General features: G+C 41.2%; 1 protein-coding gene across 9 annotated transcripts in view; it reads right to left on the bottom strand.

Moving 5' to 3' along the window:
* Window positions 1–21,090, bottom strand: part of LOC131465413 (discs large homolog 1-like protein) — a 96,064-nt gene that overhangs the window by 47,622 nt on the left and 27,352 nt on the right. Inside the window, exon 1 of one of the 9 annotated variants that reach the window (XM_058638085.1) lies at window positions 15,316–16,652. The exons of 7 other annotated variants lie outside the window; for them this stretch is intronic. In XM_058638085.1, coding sequence (XP_058494068.1) covers window positions 15,316–15,585 — 270 coding nt within the window. In that variant the 5' untranslated portion in view covers window positions 15,586–16,652. Of the gene's footprint in view, window positions 1–828; window positions 2,413–15,315; window positions 16,653–21,090 lie in introns of those variants that run through there. One more of the 9 variants, XM_058638081.1, reaches the window with a different exon arrangement.

The raw sequence follows: 21,090 nt of genomic DNA, 5'->3' as shown, positions 1-21,090 counted from the left end.
ATCAGACTACCAATACCTGCTATCTCAGTGCATCCACAGCAGATGTACTGTACAGGGCATGAACTTTACCCCAACAACAGCTAAGAGGCAGCTGGCTGTTTCCCAACAACATGCAAGTCCGGTTTGGTTATGCTCTTTTGGTTATATCACTGGCAAAAATGGAATTGACCACAACCCTCGTACACTGCCATTATCAGCAGTCTGTGATGAATCAATCAACAGTACACTTTGTTTTATAATGACTTATTGGGGTAAATCACAGCACAATCAGCTCAATCCATCAGTTTGCTATATTTCCCAGAATTACTTTGACGAGGGTCACGTCACACAGACTATTAATATGTTGCACTTTGGCTGAAAGCTTAGAACTGAGGTTTGGTGGGGAAAGCACTGATGCACCTCAGGCTGTTGGTGCTTTGTTTAAAAGGGTAGTTTGACAAAAGATAATGGCAACATTACAGGAGTGACCTTCCATTTCCAAAATGCCCACACAGATGTGGTCAAACATGAGTCCACTTAGGGTTTACGTACAGCAGCTAGTGTACTACTGGATATGTGTACTGACCATCACAAGGTAATGTAGTGTGTTTGATGGAATATCATTCATTTAGTGTCTAATATGTTTCCAGGAGCAAGTCAAGATGGGTCAGATGCTTATACAACAGACTACCGACATACACTTATGTCAAGACCTCAGTGAGGCAACACGAGACAAAGGTGAACAACATTAAATGTTCTTTGGGTACACATAGTTTATGCTTTAATGGGAAGCAGGACCAGGGGTATACAGTGAAGTACCTACTGTATACAACCACCCATCAAACCTACCTGCACACAAGCCTGTATTTGTGGGAGGTGAATGAGTGGCACACGTAGGGGAGTTTCCGCCAAGTGTGCTCTCCAGATGTACATGTCATTGGTCCATGGCCTGCTTCCAGCCATTCCCTTGTCTTTGCTCTTCGTGGGACTCTTCTTCACACTGTCCCTCAGGTTGGGGAACTTTCCTTTTGAGCCCCTGGGGACCAGATTGGTTGGCAAGGTGTTCCACCCATATCCGTCTAGACCGGAACACAGGGGGAGCTGTGCTGAGTGAAATGGGTGGATAGACAACGACTGGGAGGCATGAGGGAGAGGAGAAGGGCAGCGGTCGTGGTGGTGTTGATACTGCTGGAACAGCAACTGGTGACTGGGTGAATGGAGCTGTATCTGCTGCGGTTGATGGTGGTACAGTTGATGTGTCGAGTGCGAAGCCAGTAGGTGACAGGGTGAACTCGGAGCATGGTTCTGATGCTGGTTTTGAGAGAGATGCTGCAGCTGCTGGTGACTCGGCGACAGATGAAGCTGCTGATGACTTGGCGACAGATGAAGCTGCTGGTGACTCGGCGACAGATGAAGCTGGTGGTGGCTTGGCGAGTGAGGTAGGTGATTTTGTGACTGCGGAGCAGGGTGGTATGTTGGCGACGGTGGAGCTAATTGATGACATGAAGATGCTGGTGCTATGTGGTAGTAGCTCGGAGAGGGAGATGGTAGCAGGTGTTTTGGTGAATGGCAGCCGTGTTTCGGCGAATGGGCAAGTTTCTTTGGTGAGTGTAGTGGTGAAGGTTGAAGTTGGTGATTTGGTGTCTGTATTTGCAGTAAATTCTGGTTATGCCTCGAATGAGAGACATTCTTGCCAGCTTTGGCCTTTGCTTTGCCAGATTTTCCCTTAGCTGTGCCACTGCCGGACTTCTTGGGGCTACAACAGAACTCATGGCTGCGGAAGTAAGTGGTCATAGCTGCTGATATATAGGTCAAGTAATCGGTTTCCCTATCTTCTTTAGCGCAATGTCTTTTTTACAGAAATTACAAAAGGGTACATCTCCTCAGATCACATGTGTCCAATTACTGTAGGACATGCCTCTCCAGAACAGCTGATCTTCCTGGGTTCAGCACAGAGTGGATGTTCCTGCCCTTCCACTCCCTTTGCCGTATTTCAGCATGTCTCGGTGTGTAAAACAACCAGAAAATCAAAAAAAATGGTTTCCATTTTTGCAAGTATTGATATGAGCAGCCACTAGTCCTGGAAGCCTTCTTCAGTGCAAGTGTTAAAATTCCTCTTCTCAGGTTTCTCCATTCAGGAGCATATAAATCCACTTAACTCTGAGGGTTACAAGAACGAATGGGGACCATGGACCGTGGACAGGATGACCTTCCTTTTAGTCCTGGGGATCCTGAGGATGCCGGTCAGTGGACTCAGTCCAGGGGAGGATTTCACCTTCTCATTCCACGTCTGTGCGCCACTCCAGTGGTTTGTCACTTGGAGAAACTCAAAGTATGTGCACTGAAGTGTTAGTCACCTTGTAGACGATCCAGTTTGATGCATTTGTGACAAAAGGTAGAGGCAGTAAATCAGACTAGACTTGTATGTTCCGCTGTTCTTTTTCTGTTAAAGCTTCAATTTCAGAAGTCAGAAGTCAGAGTTAAATTTTCTTTTGTTTCTTCTTTCATCTTGTTGAGTCCTTTTGATTTAATAGTTATAAAACATTATTGGGCACAGTTGTCCCACTCAGCCTCTCTAATCTTTCTATGCTGCCTCTCTCTGTCACTGTCTGCCCCATTCTCTCCAGCTCTCCCTCTCTCACTCTCTCTCTTTCCTGGACTAACCAATTAGGGACTTCCCTGGACTCCTGCACGTGACAGCAGCCGGGCATGACTAATCAATAGGCAACCAGGGTCAGTGATACAGTACTCAGTCCTCAGTGTGTGCGAGAGACTCAGTACTGAGCTGTGATTGGTGGAGGCCAGTCCCTTCCATCAACCTTTGTCATCTTCTTTCTTCTTCAAAGCAGCATGAGTTTGTGTGTGTGTGTGTCTATGTGATGGCCTACTTCCTTGTGAGAATGTGTTGGTGTGGATACATGCATGTGCATCCTAATAGGTCCAGCTTTTTCGTGTCTTATGGTGTCCAGTACATAACATGAACATTACACAGTCTATGGCAAATTCACACAGAAAAAAGACTCCAGGTACAGTGTAGATGTATTTTGTTTGGTGAATAATACTAAAATTGCTGAAATTTTAAAAATGAATTTAATCCAGGCATACATGTTTTGTAATTTACCTTGAGAAAAATAAGATTATACCACCATGGTTTGGTATTGAACCAGTGTCTTGTGTCTTTTAGTATTTAAATGATGGTTTTCATACTGTATATTTACAGGTAGGTATAAACTTGACACAAAAAACTCCTGTACAAAAAAACAGCAAAGCTAGTTTTATTTGTAAATGATAACTAGGAATCAAATAGTTTGCATAAAAGATCAATTATAGCTTCTGGCTGCCTAGAGTTGGTATTTAATGCCATTGCTATTGCTTAGCTGGAGAAATACACACACACACATTCATATCTTTATAATGTCAGCTAATATATACGACAACTTGCCCCAAACCAACCTAATAAGGGAGTGTGTGAGGCAGAAACACAGACAGATGAGCCACATTAAAAAGCAGCACCCATGTGGAGAGCATAGCGACATGATGTTGAGGGTGGTGGAACGAAAGCCTGTTATAGCCGCCCAGTGTGTTAGTGGGTTTGTAAGTGTGTGTGTGTGTGTTCTCTGTGGAAAGTGCTGCTAGTGCTGCAGGCTAACCGCTCAGTCAGGAGAGTATGAGCAAGGAGAATAGGCTGTTAGCATCACAGAGCAAAATGAAGCCAGCACTAATACAGTGCTAGAGGGTGGGGTATGAAATGAAAATGCAGAGACGGGGTGAAGAGTTGTTCCAAGACAACAGTTAGAAATGAAATGAGGATAGGGAATAAGCCATCTAAGACGAACAAAGCAAGTTTTTTTTCAGTAGAAAAAACATTTAATATATTTCAGATAATATCTCTGTCCTTGTATGATTACAATCTCCACACTAAATGAATGACAAACTAAAAGTCCTGTCTGACACAGCTCTGAGAAAAATCATTAAATAACACATTAATAAACACATCAATTAGTTCAGCTGAATCACTGTGTTGTGTTCTGTGTCAGACTGTCCTGACTGAGGTTTCACAATACAGGAATAAACATCCTCAATTATTGAGAGTCCAACCTTTTCCACTCTACTTAATTAGTGTAATTGATGTATAAATTACAGTAAAGAGCATGCACACACATATTACTCTTGACCTGTTATACTGACTCAGCGAAGGAGTGCCACCCCATCACACACAATTCTGCCATGTAAATGTGTTGATTAATAGCTACAGATTTCAAAAGAAACTGCCATTTATCCTTACAGAGAACTCTCACAACACTGACCTTCAGTCCACTATATCAAATCCTCTGAACACACTGTTGCTGTCCTGTCACGCATAATAAAGGAGGATCAAATCTACAAAAGAGAAAACCCCCAATAAACTGGACGCAACACCATGGCTGGGTGTTATGTGTTATGTGAATGTTATGTGTGAAACATTCAACGAAAATCAATGATCAGGATTTTCCAACTCCACTACCTGGTAGGGAGACATGTTTGTGATAATAAATGTCACCAGCAGGGGGGCTCAGCGTCCACACATGCATGAGGCACTGATGGGAGACAAGAACTCACAGAGATTGAACATGATAACAGCACTGTTCCTCTATCCTTACTGAGTGAATTAATTGAAGCTATGCAATGTTTTCAGCATTATATCATTCACAAGTGCAAAGCTAATAGGAACACAAATATGCTGCATGTAATTCAAACCATAAACATAAAGCTGGTGTTGTGTGTAAGTGGTTTCATCTGGACAATGCATTCTGTAAAAATGCTTTCCAAAACTTAAGCACCATCATGATCCATCTACATGAAGTGCCATCTTGTTTACTTTCACTGGGAAACAGGATGCTCCTCTAAATGCTGTCCACTCCTGCATGCATAGTCCAATTAATAACTAGCTAAATACCTTCCAATAGTGTGAAAATGTTAACAGCATCAGCCCAGCCCAGTATTTTTTCCACCAAACATCTCAAAAGAGATTTGACAAAAAACAAAGCATCATAGTCCCATGTTTAAGAACATGGAATCAATGAATAATTGGCATTTCTGCTTAAAACTGTCCATCTTTTAAAAAATACTTGCTATTAAAACTGCAGCACTTAATAACAATCTACAATATCCAGGCATCTTGTGACAATAAAGTCTACAGTATGAAAAGATAGCATGATCTCTACACTGCAGATCTGCAGTCTCCATGAATTCAGCTGGTGATCAGACAGCCTGAGATCTTCATTATCATATATCACACCAGCAGCCACACAAATAACATGGCAGAAGGAGTCAGTATTCATTTAGGGATTCTGTCTTGATTTGAGCAAGGATTTGTGAGTCAGAAAATCTACATTTAAATTAAAGATGCACTAACTCATAACCCATGTTTGTGATGATAAACAGATAGAAAGGGTTTTGTTTTTTCCCAAACATGTCCTCACAGAAAACAGCACCCTCCATTCTCACCCTCCCCATATCAAGCTGTTGTGGCCATAACAACAATTGCCTTCTCATAGCATTCAACAGAGACAGAGACAGAGAGAGAGAAAAACAAGTCTGCATGGCTGACTCACTTATTATTAGTCTTTCTTTGGTCTCCACTGAATCTTGGAACTGGAACTGTGATCAAGAAATTGAAACTGTGATTAAGAACGTCAAACTGTGGCCGGCAGCATTACACCTCTCACATGTACAGCCTGCCAGAAATTATAAGAAGAATCCTGAGACTTGTTGGAAGCTTAATTTTCTACATCAGCAAAAAAATCATCATGTTTCATTGCCATTTCATGCAGATACATTTTCAGATCCTCCAGTGCAGCTTTAAAGAAGTGTGTTTCAGTCTCTTAAGCTTAAGATTAGGGCCATTTACAGCACAAACATCAATGATTTCTTTTGGTTTCATGAGGTCATGTGAGAAAACAATGCCTACCAATGGCTAGGGCTGGGTGATATGGACTAAAAGTCATATCTCAATATATTTTAGCTGAATGGCGATGCTCAATATGTATCTCGATATGTTTCCTGTGATGTAATTGGGGTTTCCCCCCAAAGCATTATAGCATATTAGATCAAATGTTTTCCAGAGGCAAACCCTTTAAACAATAAACAAACAGTCTGTTATAAGTTTAAGCCACATGCCAAATGTGAGGTCACTGAAATAAAATGCTCCTTGAAAAAATCTCTTTCCTGCATGACAATAATATACAGTAATTAATTCAAAAATACAATACTGTTACAATTTTTATTTTATTTATTTTATTTTTAGACTTAATAAAATTGAAACAAACATGACTAATAAAATAAAAATTGTATCTGTGCAAATTAATGCTTAATTGGGTTTGAACAATTTTCTCAATTATTTCACATAGATATTTAACACAGCTTGTTGATATGACAATTAAATAATGTCTTATATTTTATTATCAATATTGACTACTTCAGGCTTCCATATAACCAAACCAATAAGTCAAAACTCTATAGTGTGTGAACTATGAACCAGCTAGTTCCCACCTCCTCAGCACGAGCTGAACGATATATCTAACACACCAAGAGAGGCGGGACTTAAGGCAGAACAGCCAATCATCAGCCGGTCACACTCGAAGCCGGTGTCAACAGGAGAGGGGGGGGCGCAAGCACAGCCGCAGCAAGCACAGAAACGGAGCGGCCAAAGAAATGGAACAACTGTAGTGAGGCGTTTGTGCAAAATGAAGGAAAAACTGCAGAAAAAGTGTGGGTGTTTAACCCTCTCACCACGAAAAGTGTGGGGGTGCGACGCCCTAGTGTGTGTGTGTGTGTGTAGGGACACAGAGAGAGGAGAAGTAGGTGTAAACTTTTGTCATTTTAACGCGAAATGAGCTATATTGATAAAAGCGATATTGTCCCATGTTATATCTCGTTCAGAAATATATTGATATATTTTAAAATAACGAGATATCGCCCAGCCCTACCAATGGCCACAGAAGATAGTCCTTAAAACAATCCAATCATGATGTTGGCTTCTTGCAAACTTGATCATGCCAGCAGCAATCAAGCACTCCCTGAACAGCTGCCTGACTATGTGGCTGCATGTGCGAATCACAGCTGCTGCTGTTTCCTTCACCTTGCAGCTCCAAGTTTCCTAGCTCAAGTCCCAACAAGTAACGCTATGTTAAAAGACAGATACACAACCTTCTTTTTCTCCTTCTCTTTTTTTGTGGGGAAGTACAATCACGGTCAGGACTAACTGTATAACAGAGACAAAGACATTCACAGTTTCATTAGGGCTCACTCTGATGTTTTGAGGCATCAAGTCAACAAGCCATGGCATATGACCATGATACATGCTTACTGGTAACAATAACAACACTGTCAGTCCATTAATCAATCAAACTTTACTTTACATACAGGTTGAGTGCTTCACAGATGGCTGATGAGCTGAAAATAAGTCAAACACAATATTTCACAAGGTGAAATTTCAAAATTTTGGATTCAAAATGTTGAAAGGAAAAAACTAGCATAGCAGTAATCAACAATTAGTTGCAGAAAGATTTTAAGCATCATGATATCAAATGCAAAATTGCAGACTGACAACATTAAGACTGACAACGTGAAACACTGCAGTTTGAACTTTTGTTGTAATGGAGATGATGAAGAGTACAATACTTTCTTTTCTTGTCTGTCTAAAGAAATAACCCATGGCATTTTCTGTTATGGATATGGTCTCAATGTATGATAAGTTTTTTTTCCTCTCTATCAAGGTGTAGTATTGTCACGTTTTCATCTCCAACTCAAATGACAAAACTGTTTTCGGAGCCTTAAGAGGCTTGGCAGAGATCAAGGGGCTGCTGCCACCACTGCTGCAACACAACAGTGATTTAAAACAGGCAAACCTCCAACACTGCGGCAGTTGTTCATTAGTCTTCCATCCTTTGGGTAATTTATTACCACCACTTCATTGGTGGTAATAAATCATGACCTTTCATCATGTCGGCGATGACATCTCCTTTTTCCCACCAGATGCCTTCAATCTTTTCCTCTGTTCACATTTGCACCGAGTCTGCCCCACCCATCCACACACCTGTTGTCATGAGCCTCGCAGTCACCTGAGCTCTCACCTAGAGCTCAATTGATAATCAGCCTTTTATTATAAACCCTGGGTTGCTTCCTTTGTTCCTTGTTGGATCATCTGTCCTTGTTCCCTTGTTGATACCCTGTGTATCTACCGCCTGTGTTTTGAAGTCCTGTTTCTATATCTGTCCCCTTGTCTGCCAGTCTGCTTACAAGTCTGATGTATGTATTTAAAATAAGCTCAACGCATCGTCCTATCTTTGTGTTTGCATAAGTCATAACTTATTTGGGCTACTGAGGTTTTAAAATTGTAGTACATACTTTTATAGATGATCAAATGTCTGTTAGATTCCAACCAGTGTCAAATTAGTTTCTCTCAGTTAGCAGGGTTTAGATTTTGTGTGGGCCGGTAAAATTCCCACACTGTACACAGAAGTGATTTGTTTGTTTATACAGGCAGTGGCTACATTTCGCTAGTAAAGTGAAGAAGTAAAGTACCCACCAACATGTTTTGTGAAGATCCCTTAACTATGTTTGACGCAAATCACTTCAGTTAGTGTTTTTTAATAACCCTGCTGACAAATACACATAAAACACATAGATGAAAAGTGAGGTTAATTAAAATCTATGTTTTATCAGATCTACCAAAATGACTGGTTGTAATACATGCTTGTGTGGCTGCACGACCAATCTAGTAATACAACACCAGCAGTCAATGTTATAGTAAACCTCCGTCTCTCTACAGGAGCAAAGACGTGATTCACCATCATCATTAACATCCAGTTATGAAGTGTTTATGCTGTGCCAGTGAATAGGTCAAGCCTTCAGTCGTGCCAAACCACCTCATACTAATTACAGGAGGATAGAAGGAGCTGTCATTATATTGTGTGCAGCCTCATTAGTTGGTGGGTCATATTAAGTGATTGCTCGTAGTCAGCTAATCTGCGCTGATTAAATCAGCATAGACGGAGAACAGGCTGGAGGTAGAAGACTGTGTGTGTGTGTGTGGGAGAGAGAGAGCTGATATGCAAGCTTCATCCCACACACAGAAGGTGACGCAACACCTCGCATATTCTCAAAGAAAATCAAATTCGCTCACTGCATCAAACGCGATGTGTGCATGTCCGTGTGAGCGGCTGTTGTCGGTTTATTTGAGCGCACACGACTGACTGGGTGGATTGAGCAAAAGGAGCGAAAACATTTGCACACAATCCCTCTTCTGTTTTCCTTAACTCACAAACACAAACACCAACACACACCATGCACCCTTTGGTAATCAGAATAGCAGAATCACCATGACAGCAGCTGATGCCACCCGCAGTATTGGCCATGCATCAGAGGAAGAGCTCATTGGTTACGTTACCATGGACAACTGTGGTCCAGGTTGTAAACACTTGCTCCTCCCACTGGTGATATCACCTCTTTACTACCAGCAAGTGTTATAAAATTGGGGGCTTCATGTTCGCTGACTATTTATGATATAATTGATTTATTTGAAGGGAAATAAAATAAAAAATATCTAAACCGAATGAACAGTACTAGTCAGCACTAGTATTACTCATGGCGCTTTGAGGGTTTCAAACAAGTCCGAACATGTAAATGTTTCCACGTCATTGGCTTTAACCTTCAAGTCACTCCAAAATGTACTCCCATATGGTATAAGCACAGCACAGACATGGCAGAACAGAGACAAGCACTAATTCTCTTTATTTACTTCATTTTCTTCCTCTATTACCTGAGCCAATTTCTGAAACTGGACACTGCACCATCGTATGTTGCACGTCCCACAATAATTTTCGTTTAAATTAAAGTAAACGCCACAGCAAAACACTCCCTCCATTCCACTTCGCTAACTCCTGCACTGCTCCATCTCTCTGTGGCGGTGATGTAAAGTTACAGAGTGAGTAAAAACTGTGGGAGGTAAAAATTCACAGTTATGGTGTGAAGACACCAAAACACAACTTTCACTTTGGTTGATTCCATACTGCCCACATAGCAACAGGTGATCTATAGGAGTACCAACAGTATCTGCAATTGAGTTTGGTTGTGTACGTGTGTAGTCAGATTCAACGGTTGCGGTTTAATCTCCTGTCCTAATACAAAAAAACTTGAGAATTATACACATGTGCAGAGGTGTCTTATGAGGTAAAGTGGAATGTTTACTTGGGCAGCAGGAGAAGAAAAGAAGTCTTCTTCTTGGGGAGAGCAGGTTTATACCCTGAGAGATCAAACCATGGGTCATCCACAAGTTGTCAATTTCAAAATGACCAGTACATTATTCCTGAGATTTTCACTTTTAAAATTATCCCCTAATTTGCTGAGAAACCACAACACACATTTCGACACTCCTGTTATCCTCTAAACCTGTAACAAGCATTATCCACTGCTCAATTCTGACAGTTGAGCCTTTCACCAATTTTAACGAAGTGACTAATTGACTGGTACGTTCTCTATATGAGTCTGTCAGATAACCTGATTTGTGCTCTCTATATTGATGGATGCATTAATACCCAAAAGAGTAAAGCACATGATATAGTCCCACTACCTTATTTTAGCTAACAGGCTATCATATTTCTCTCATCGTCCTAATCAATCACTAATTCTCCCCTCCGGCGTCTCTCTCTTTATCCGTTTCCCCCTTCTGTCCTGCTCGGTCCATCCCTCACTGCCACTACTGACCACTAAACACCTCCTTAAAGCTTTTAGTGCTCCTCCCAGAGAGCAAGGATGACTTTCATACCTATGCTTTACCACTCATCAATAATCCATAGAGAGGGGCGGTGCATTAGGAGTGAGGCTGGCAAATATATTTTGCAATTTAACCACACGTTTGTGTATGCAAACAGTAGCGTTCTTATTTTACGCAACTTGTTGCCTGTGCACTAAACACGTGGGAGGGAATATTTAAGGAGGGCAAACCAGCGCTAGCACAACAACTATCGGATTTGCACGATGACTCCCCGACCATTGTAATTTATACTGATCGGTCACGAGATATTTTGACAAGCGTGTTCGTTAATGCCGTGACACAGACGCAAGTAATTATCTCATCTTCAAAGCTCTCTATACAATGCCATTTTTTCCTTTATGTGAAGTGTTGAGCATACATTTTGTTTGTATATACTTTTGTTTGTCTTTCTTTCATCCCGAGAGACGTTAAATTTCAAGGTTCACTTCTTCAGGCTTTAGTCAGATGAGTGTTTTCTTTTCGGTTCATTTATTCAAAATTATTTATTTAATTTATGCATTATTGGTAGATCAACTCATTTTATTAGCAAGTTAAACACACCTGCATTTATTACTTTCACCACAACTGTGTTGCATTAAATTAACAGTTATTTGTAAAAAGTGTCTTCAGTAAAATTTGACGTACCTGTAAAATGTAGCATTTAATTAAGAGTGGTGAGATCTATTGACGAGCAAGATGTTGTTATTTCATCTCTAGTCTTTTTACAAGATATTCAACCAGTGCCATAGCAACGATTGACAGAACTGTATTAAGTAAATATGATGTTTTTATTTCTTTGCCCTTCCTCTCATAATGTGGATATTAATAAATGTGGCGTTACCTGGTCAAGACGTGTGCAGCCTGCAGCTCCAAATCCAGCCATCAGTGCATTTAAATGTAAGTTTAAAATAAGTACAGCAAAAACAATGGAAAAGAGTGGCATTAATGCTTTGAATACTTGGCTATAATATGAACTCAGGTGGAGATAATAGGAGCTTTACAACACATGAATAAGAAATGTCAAGCTGCGCTGAGATCTTGAGGCACCATTAATTCTGCATTTTGCAACAGATGTTAAGAAAGCCTCCTTTAAGGGAGAAATGCAAACTACAACTTCACCTCACTGTCACACTGAGACAATGACAGAATTGTGAGCTGAAAAGAGTAATAAGTAATAACAAAATGCTATCCAGTGAGATTAAGTTCTCCATGTGGACAGGTTGCAGATTTCTATATGTGACATAATTTTCACTCTATGATAGATTAACAAATGATTGCAAGCATATGTGTGTATGTTTACAGGCGAACACTCACTGCACACCCCACTACCCAAGTGTTCAACCAAATAAATCCTCTCCTCTGTCAACATGTCCTACAGCTGGTGTTTTGTGTTATGACGTATTAGTCACACAGTAAGTGCCGTAAACAGGAATTGGCAACACCTTGGGAAAACACTGACCGGTATGATTACAGCAAAGACGGTGTCAGGAGTTAATTTTCTCATGGAATGGGCCGTATGTCTGCAGACAACTAAGTGCTGCGGGCCTGAGCGATGTGAGTGGCGCCCCATCCGTTCTAATCAATAATGCAGGTTTGAATCCAATAGAGACATTACTCCCATTTGTCATCCACTGTCCAAAAAGTGTGTAATCATTTGGAACATGCATCATCATTCCTTCACACTAAAGAACCCATGATTATGTCCCCAACAGGTCAATGTTCTGGGGTACCCCTGAGAAGGGTACCCAATTCCCATTGCTCAGCCACATCCAGTGTAATCCTTGTGTTGGTCCCAAGCCCAGATAAATGGGAGGGGTCAACAATTTCTGCCAAATTAAATAGATCACCCGCTGTGGCGACCCCAAGAGAAGGGAGAAGAAAAAACTCTCCATAACATAAACAACAGGTCTGCTGAAACCAAATCTACAGAATACGTAAGTGTTTCTTCGTTATTTCCATCACAACGATCTCAGCACAGTCTGTCACCAAATCATTCTTGCAAATTTGTTGGCCCAGGACTCGAGCATAACTTGCACTGAAGCTTTTACTGATGGGAGAATACACTTTAAGGATTAATCCATATATCAGCAGGTAGAGTTGTGCTGGGATTTCATAATGGCCACATCAGTTCTTCGCAGCACTTTCCTAATGGCTGATGAGTTCAGGCCCATTTTTCCTCACGGAGAAAAGAGCAGCACATTAAATATTGATAAGCAAGACCTCAAATATTCTTCCAGGGCCAGGTGATGTGCAGTTTTGAGCACATTTGCTAACGTGAATGAGAAAACACACATGAAAATAACATAATAAATACAACACTAAGCCCTTGGTTTCTGAAAGGAAGAGGTGCTTTGGATTTAAGAATCTGCGTAGACAGAGGGGACTTTGATGGATTATTGAAATTTGCATAATGCAATTATTGTGGCAACGGCATTGTTTCTGAAATATTATTTCAAGGAATTTCAAGAGACGAGTCTTGCGTGACACTTGGGACAATTTTAAGTTGTTTGCCGCAGACAGTGGCTGCATCATCTGTCAACATCAGAGGGAAACCATGTTCAGACCCTCATGAAGTGAGTAGCATGAGCCATCCTGGCTCCTTAGTGGGTTGCTTTGGTAATTACTAAGCCAATTCTATCAAACTGCTAGTAGAGTTCTGCAACTTATTTTCGATGAGCTCCCAGCCCAAATGAATAGGAATCGTTATTATGATTTCACTTAAGCACACAGACCACCACATTCTCATTTACATACTACTATGACTAGTCACTAGGTCACTAGTCACACCAATTCTGATATGATCATTTACTCAAAACGGACGGAGCAACATAACGAAGACAAGTTAGCTTACCATTTTATATGATATGTTTGTAGTCGAGCTGGGATATTAAAACTGTTGCTGGCAAACTTTGCATTTGACTTTTTTATCACCATCTATTTTTGTAAAATGCTGCCACACTTCCAATGTCTTTGAATTATTGACTTAGTGTGTGCAATTGTAATGGTGATGTAAAGCAAGGGATCGCAAACATTTTGACTATAAAGGACGAGATTGCAGTTAACAATTCTGACGGGCATAGGGAAATAAATAAATAAATTAGTAGTAATTTACTACTAGTGTCATGCTAAAATATACACAGCATAGTAAAAGCCAGATTAAACCTAAGCACACCAAACTTTACTCACTATTAATTCCGCACACAGTGTGGTCTGGTCATATTTATACCAAAGGTTAGATCACGATAGAGGTGCGCAAGATATGTCATCTAAGAGAATATCACGATTGTTGTTTTAAAGATATTTAAATTATCATTATCGAGTATTTAAATTACTTTGCATAAAACGATGAAACACAAACATTCCCTGAATACACTGACAGCGGTTATGCTAATAGGGAGAAAACATGGAGACACCGGCCCCCGCAATCAAGTCTTTGAGATTGTTTTATTACTTTGTCTTGCTTGTACTTTGTACAATTTACCTTACAGTAGAGCATCTGCCCGTTTACGCAGAGTTCAATGTTTTTACACTGTCAGTTATAAGTCTTTAATTTTAACTTGAAAGCTAATGTCCATTGATATAATCTGTAAGCAACAATTGATGACTTAAACAATTAAAATCACATTTTTTTTTTTTTTTTTTTAATTATCGTTATCATCATAATCCCAAAACATATCAAGTAATTATTTGTTGCCCATATCGCCCACCCCTAGTTCAGGATGATATTTAAGCCATGGCATTAAGCCCTGTGTTATCACTCACTTATTTTAAGTAAAAATTAATTTTTTCCTAAAACAACTTAACATGTTCATGCATTTGTGACATGACGTAGCAACCTAAATTAAACCAGTGAGAGTTCCCATGTTATTTATGAGGAATCACCGTCAACACTTTATCCTCATAGGTCTAATTCATCTCAGAGAAGTCACATGTCACTCATGGGGGTAACTACAGCTGTGCTAACCTTTTAGCACAAACTATAAACCCAGCTGGAGTCCGTGAAACAACCCGTCTTTTGCATTTAATTCAAAGGCGCTCCACATATATAAATCCACATCACATGAACTTGTGACGTGGCAGTGGCTCCTCTCACGTCAGGTTCGTCACACACCTTCCTTTTTCTGTGGTAAGATTTTGACCCCATACAGTACAGGCACTGGACTGCTCAGCTAAATGACGGCATTACCATGGCAACACACCAGCTCTCTGAGTCTTGTACACTTTGCCTGAGCTTATTTCCATGACAACATAACCAAAAATCTCTGACACAACCCGAGAGCTGCTTCAACTTAAATTGAAAAACCTTCCCTGCTGCCCTCGACTGCCGTTCTGCTCTGGCCTAGAACCTGAAACTAGATAATCTTTGCTAATGTAATGATCAGCCCCCTACTATGTACACACACAGTCACACACCAAACAAAAACACAGGTTAAGTTACATGCTTCCCACCCTGATCCCCTACCACCCCCAAGCATAAAGCGTGTGTGCGCACACACACACACACACACACACACAGACACACAGAATGACATGTGTGTTACCTGGCTAGCATTGATACAGTCAGTGAAGGCACTCCTTCGAGAGAAGAACGTGAGGAGCTGCTGCCAGCGAGAGGAGGACGTGGAGGGTGAGGAGGAGGCAGGAGAGGAGGTGGAGGGGGAGGAGGTGTGGTGAGGTGGCAGCTCCTCTGAGGAGCCCCGCTTTGGCCCTAACTTCTGCTTGACTCCCAGCCCTGTCCCTTGACCCCCGGATCCGCCGCCCACCCTCGCACTGCGCGGGTACAAAGTGTTGTTGCCAAAAATGTAGTTCATCGTCTCCGCCGTCAGCACTTCCTTTAGACGGACAAGATAGATCTCATGTTGTAGCGCTTCTCCACTGCTGCTTCATCTCCAGTTTCTCTCCCGTCACTCTGCTCCCTCTGTCTTTCCTTTGGTGTTACTTTCAGAAATACAGTCCAACTCTTGCCTCTTCTCCGTCACTGGCGTCTTCTGATGATTATGTTGCTTTTGTTGATATTTCCATCTTCTCTGATCATTTTTCTCTTAATAATATTTGCCTTCCACTTTTTTTTTTTGCTTCTTCAGCTCCCACAGGAACAGGAGAGCAGCTGTCAGATCAAGAGATGAGGAGGAGGAGGAGGAGGAGGAGGAGCTGGAGGAGGAGATAAAAAGTCCAGCACAGGTAGACGGAGTGGCCTACAAGTTAGAACAGTAGTCTGTCTTTCAGGGTCCTTGTACATCTGTCCACCTGTCAGTCCATCTGCACGGTTGTCCTTGTTGTCCATCCATTTGTCCATCATTCCATCTCCTCTCTAGCCGGGAGACTTGTTCAACACCCCCATCTGTGGAAGTCCAAAAACTCCTCCTCCCTATCAACTCCTTTTTCAGAGTGGAGACAGAGTGAGAGGGAGCGTGGGCCAGGCAACCACAGGATATGAGGATTGATTATTAAAGGAGTTCACTCCTTCTCCCTTTCTTTCTCCACCCCACCTCGTCCTTCTTCTCTCTCTCCCTCCCTCCCTCCTTCCCTCTGATTCCTCGGAGATGACCAGTCAATCTCCTCTCTGTCACTGCGCGCGCTCCCATTAAATATGGAAGGAAGACGGGCGGGAGGGATGGACGGCTGGATGGATGAAAGGAGGGAGGTGAACGGATGCAGGCGAGGGAGAGAGCATCTGAGGTAGGTGGATGGTTGGAAGGATCACTGAGCAACTCTTCTCGTTCTCCTCCTCTCCCACCTACATCTGTGATGGCGCTTCAAGTCTAACTCTCTTTTCTTGTCTCTCTCACTTAGTGCATTATTCACTCTCTCTTTTTTTTCTCAACCTACCTCCACCCACCCTCTGTCTCTCTCTTTCTCTCTCTCTATCTTTGTTTCTCTCTCTCTCTCTCTCTCTCTCTATCTCTCCCTTTTATTGGAGCTGTAACCCTACACCTCACTCTCTGTCTCACACTCACACACACACACACACACACACACACACACTCTGTCAAATATTAGCCACACCCCTAAATTCCAGGAAGCCAGTAATATAGCAGAACGTCATTCCTACTCCACACACACAAATGTACTGTAGTGTGCGAGTGTGTGTGTATTTGTATGTATATCTTTGTGAAGAGCAAAAAACTGTATAATCCGTAAAATATGAGGACCTTTTGGCTGGTGTTACGACCTGGTTTTAGGGTTGGGTTGTCAGGGTTAGATTAAGGATTAGGTTTAGGCATTTAGTTGTGATGTTTTAGGTTTTGGTAAAGGGCTAGATAAAGCATTATGTGTCTGAATGTCCTCACTGGGACAGCATTAAAAATATGTGTAAGTGTGTAATTGTATTTGTTACCTTTTCTGGCATAAATGTTGACCTTGTCAGGTCCAGCATGAGGTCTACTGGTTCCACCTCTGAGGAACTGGTTAAGTCTAGAGCTAAGATTTGGTTGGGATTGTGTGGGACTAAGATTAAAACTGGACAAGAGTTCCACAAAGTAACAATTCACACGACATCAACTGGTATACTTTTAACGTTTAAGTGTTAAATTACATGCATTCGTTCATTAGTTGTGTGTGTGTGTGTGTGTGTGTGTGTGGGAAAGAGATCGTTTCCTGAGGCAGCTTCCAGACACTGCAGCACCCAGCTCTCCCACACACACATACGAACACACACACTCACAGACACACAACTCACAAACAGATGGATGCAGACACACACACACACACACACGTAGCATGACTCTCAAATGGAAAACAACAAGCTGTTGCTGAGCACTGACTGGGATAAAGGGAAAGAAAAGAGATGAGGAATCATGTCAAACAGGTTAAGAGGCTTGTTTGAATGAACTAGTTTATCTGTGTGTGGATTAAAAGCAAGAGTCCATACAGCTGAAGGTTCCAACAGCTATATGATGTCTGACACTAACTCACTACCACTTAATCCTTTCCAACAGATCCACAACCACCTGAGGTGAGATAGCTATTGTAACCTCCCGGAGGATTAGCCACAGGTGAAGCAGAACCCCTCCACAGCTTCTGCCTGTGTTTCCTTGGGAACTGTATCTACGGCAACAGCTTCCCGAGTCCTGAAATACACCTGATAGTGGCTGTGTTGTTTCCAAAGATCTGAACAGATCTGAGGTTCCCTATGCGTTTTTTTTGCTAACATAATATAAAGCAACCTAGATTATATGTGACAGTGAAATAGAGTGGGTAGCAGTGATAGCGGGTTTTCACACCAGTGCCTCCCTATGCTTGAATCACAATATTTTGCTTGAGGCTTCTCTGACTACTGCTACATGCTAAGATTCAAACTAATTAATCTGTTGTGCTGAAACGCTTCTACACAAAGGCTACAGATATTGACATTATCATGAAAGCAACATTTTGAATCACACATTCCATTTCTGCCAAAATATTCATTCTAAATGCTGTACACAGGTCCTTTAAATGAAGTGCCGACATGCAATGCTACACACCAACAATAAGCTGTGAAATAAAGCATACACGTGAGCTTCTTGCAGCACCCACAATCAGTCACAGTACAACACGTCAATTATGTGACTCGCAGTTTGAACACAAAGCAACAAGCTATCATCATAGCAGCTAGAATAATTCACAACTGGAACCGTATCATTAGCATCTGCCAGTCACCGGCTACAACACCAAGTACAACCCACAGACATGTCAGCTGACACAGCAACAATCCAGTGACACACTGGCCAGGTCTCAACCCTCCATGTGACTCCCTCTCTCTCTTTCACTTTTCCCCCCCCTCTCTCTCTCTCTCTCTCTCTCTCTCCAGTCAAATGTCAGCCAGTGAATGCCAACTCTATTAATATTTTAGGACCAATTAAATAAAAGCACACATCATGCATGATTAATGTAGGACTGCTGAGAGAGCCAACTTTGCCCTTCCCTTCTCTATAGGTAGGCCAAGCTAGACATAGTTTGCCTTGCATACAAATGCTGTGTTCACTTTTGTAACTTGCTCCTGTCCTGGCAGTGGGAGCCTCCACACAATGGGCCAAAACCTATTCTGGGTCTCAGCGAAGCCGACTGTAGATGTGTAGTAGACACAGTAACCCAACAATAATGAAGGCATGCTGGGTTTAGCATTATACACCTGAGGTGTCATGACTGCTAATTTTAGTGACATGTAACCAGTGCTTTAAGTGGGCCGGTACTGTCCGGTACTTACCCGTTCTTGCAAGAGTCTAGTATTTGTTTCTAGTGTCTAGAGTTTTTATATTTATCGCTAAAACAACTTTGGCAACCCCTACAAGGGTAAAGCCAAAAGAAGAAGAACAATAATATCTATTACATGTGTTAAACAGAGCTGAAACAATTACTCGATTCATTCATTAATCGGTTTGAAGCTTTTTTTCAAGATCCCTGATTGCTTTTGCTTCTTAAATGTGAATATTTTCTGGTGTCTTTGCTCCATATAACAAACAAATCATTTAAACCGAATCATTTTGGTTTGTGGACCACACAAGACATTTGAGAAGCTCATTTTTTCCAGGTTTAACAAACACTGGTCAATTATGCACCAAACAATTACTTGATTAATGGAGAAAATAATCAACAGTTGCAGCTCTAGTGCTTAACATTTCTCACTAATGTTTAGCTATAGTCACTGACTTCTTGTCTCATTTGTGTCCTGGAGGACAGCACATAACATCATCATGACACCTAAATTAGATCATTAAAAATGAGTTTAAATCATTGTTGGAAAAGTTAAATATAATCTACAACAAGTCCAGTTATTAGTTATTTTAATATCGACTAAATATTAGGGATGCACTACCAATGATCTAATGTATGAAGCTGTTGATGACACATTTGTGCCGAGTCATTTCAAAGACAAAATTCCCCAACTGTGTATTAACAAATATTGTTCTCACAAAAAGAAGAAATAAACAGCACAAACATGACTCAGCTGTGCATGGTTAAACATGCGATATATATAGGCTTTTTGGATTGTATCAGATTTTAAATTTTTTATCTGACCGATACTGATTCCCATAGAAGTAGCATATAAGTCAAGGAGGTAGCAGCTTAATCAGATATCGGCAAATCTTGGTGTGTTTGCTGATATCCGATAAAATATCCTACAAAATAATTTTAACAAATAGATGTTGTGAACATCACTAAGATCTGGTATCTTTTATTTGCTTTAATATTTCTTGTTAATGACTACTCTCCTTATCATATGGATAAGGGGAGCACTGCATATAACTGTAAATAAGAGCTTCTTAAATTATAATTCTGTAGAATTAATAAATAAGCACTTTTCTTGTGGCCAGCAGCACTGAAAGATTTGTCCTGTCATTGTCCCGTCACACTGCATTGGCTAAACCTTTCATTTCAACACGAATGTCAATAACATTGTAACATCAGCTTTGTATTGTCAACAGTCATGAAAGTATGCTGGTGTAGCTCTGTAAACTGAACTCCGTACACATCTATACCGAGGAGTTCTCTAGTGGTTTCTGAACCATTTTGGCCTTGACCCAGTCCTTCCATTAGATCTCATTTGGATTCTGGTAAGGGCTATTTTGAAGGGCTGAGCTGTCAAATTCAGCTCTTCGGACATAAAGCACTTCAGAACAGGCAAAGCACCTGGTCAAGCAAAATGAGAATCGTAGTAGGCCGAGACAGCTCCCTTTGTTTGGATTGTGTTTATTCTAAGTTATGCAGCACAGGCTGCACTTTATTTTAGGGTCCAGCGTGTACCTGACGGCGAGACTGCAGAATGCAACAAACAAGAGGAGGACTCCACTCATCCTTCTCTCTCAGGCAAGAACATAAAAGAACTACGGTCTGCGAGAAAGGATGTAAACAACTCTCTTTTATCTCCACCTCCTTCTTCATTGGTTTATGCATTCGTCTTCAGTTGTCTAGTGAGCTTTGCTTCAAAATGCACACTCTGTCTGGTTAGTCTGATCAGGTTGCTGTAGAAACCTGTAGTTTACAGATGGTGGCCTCCCTAAAGAAATAGCCTTGTCTACAAAACAAATAAAAGTCTTATTCTAAGGTTAACCACACTAAAATGTTTTATTTTCTACAACATACTGACAAGTATTTCAACTTGTGAAAGTGTTTTTAATGATGGCATTACGCTCCTTTCTGAAATGTGACAGGTTTTTGTTGTTGTTGTTGTTGTGAGGAATTATCATTTGATTGCGCTGTTTTCCCCTCGCCGACAAAGCTTTCGAAAAATTTCAGCTTATGTGGTTGTGCTGCCCCACGTCGACTCTTCATTTCTAATAGAGCATTACCAGGAGGGGAAAGAGATTCATCTGGGAGGAGTGATTTGGCCGGCTGAC

This window comes from Solea solea, chromosome 9 (genome assembly GCF_958295425.1).
Source record: "Solea solea chromosome 9, fSolSol10.1, whole genome shotgun sequence".
Lineage (NCBI taxonomy): Eukaryota > Metazoa > Chordata > Actinopteri > Pleuronectiformes > Soleidae > Solea > Solea solea.
The sequence above is the reverse complement of the archived record's forward strand: the minus strand, read 5'-3'. Positions and strand labels throughout refer to the sequence as shown.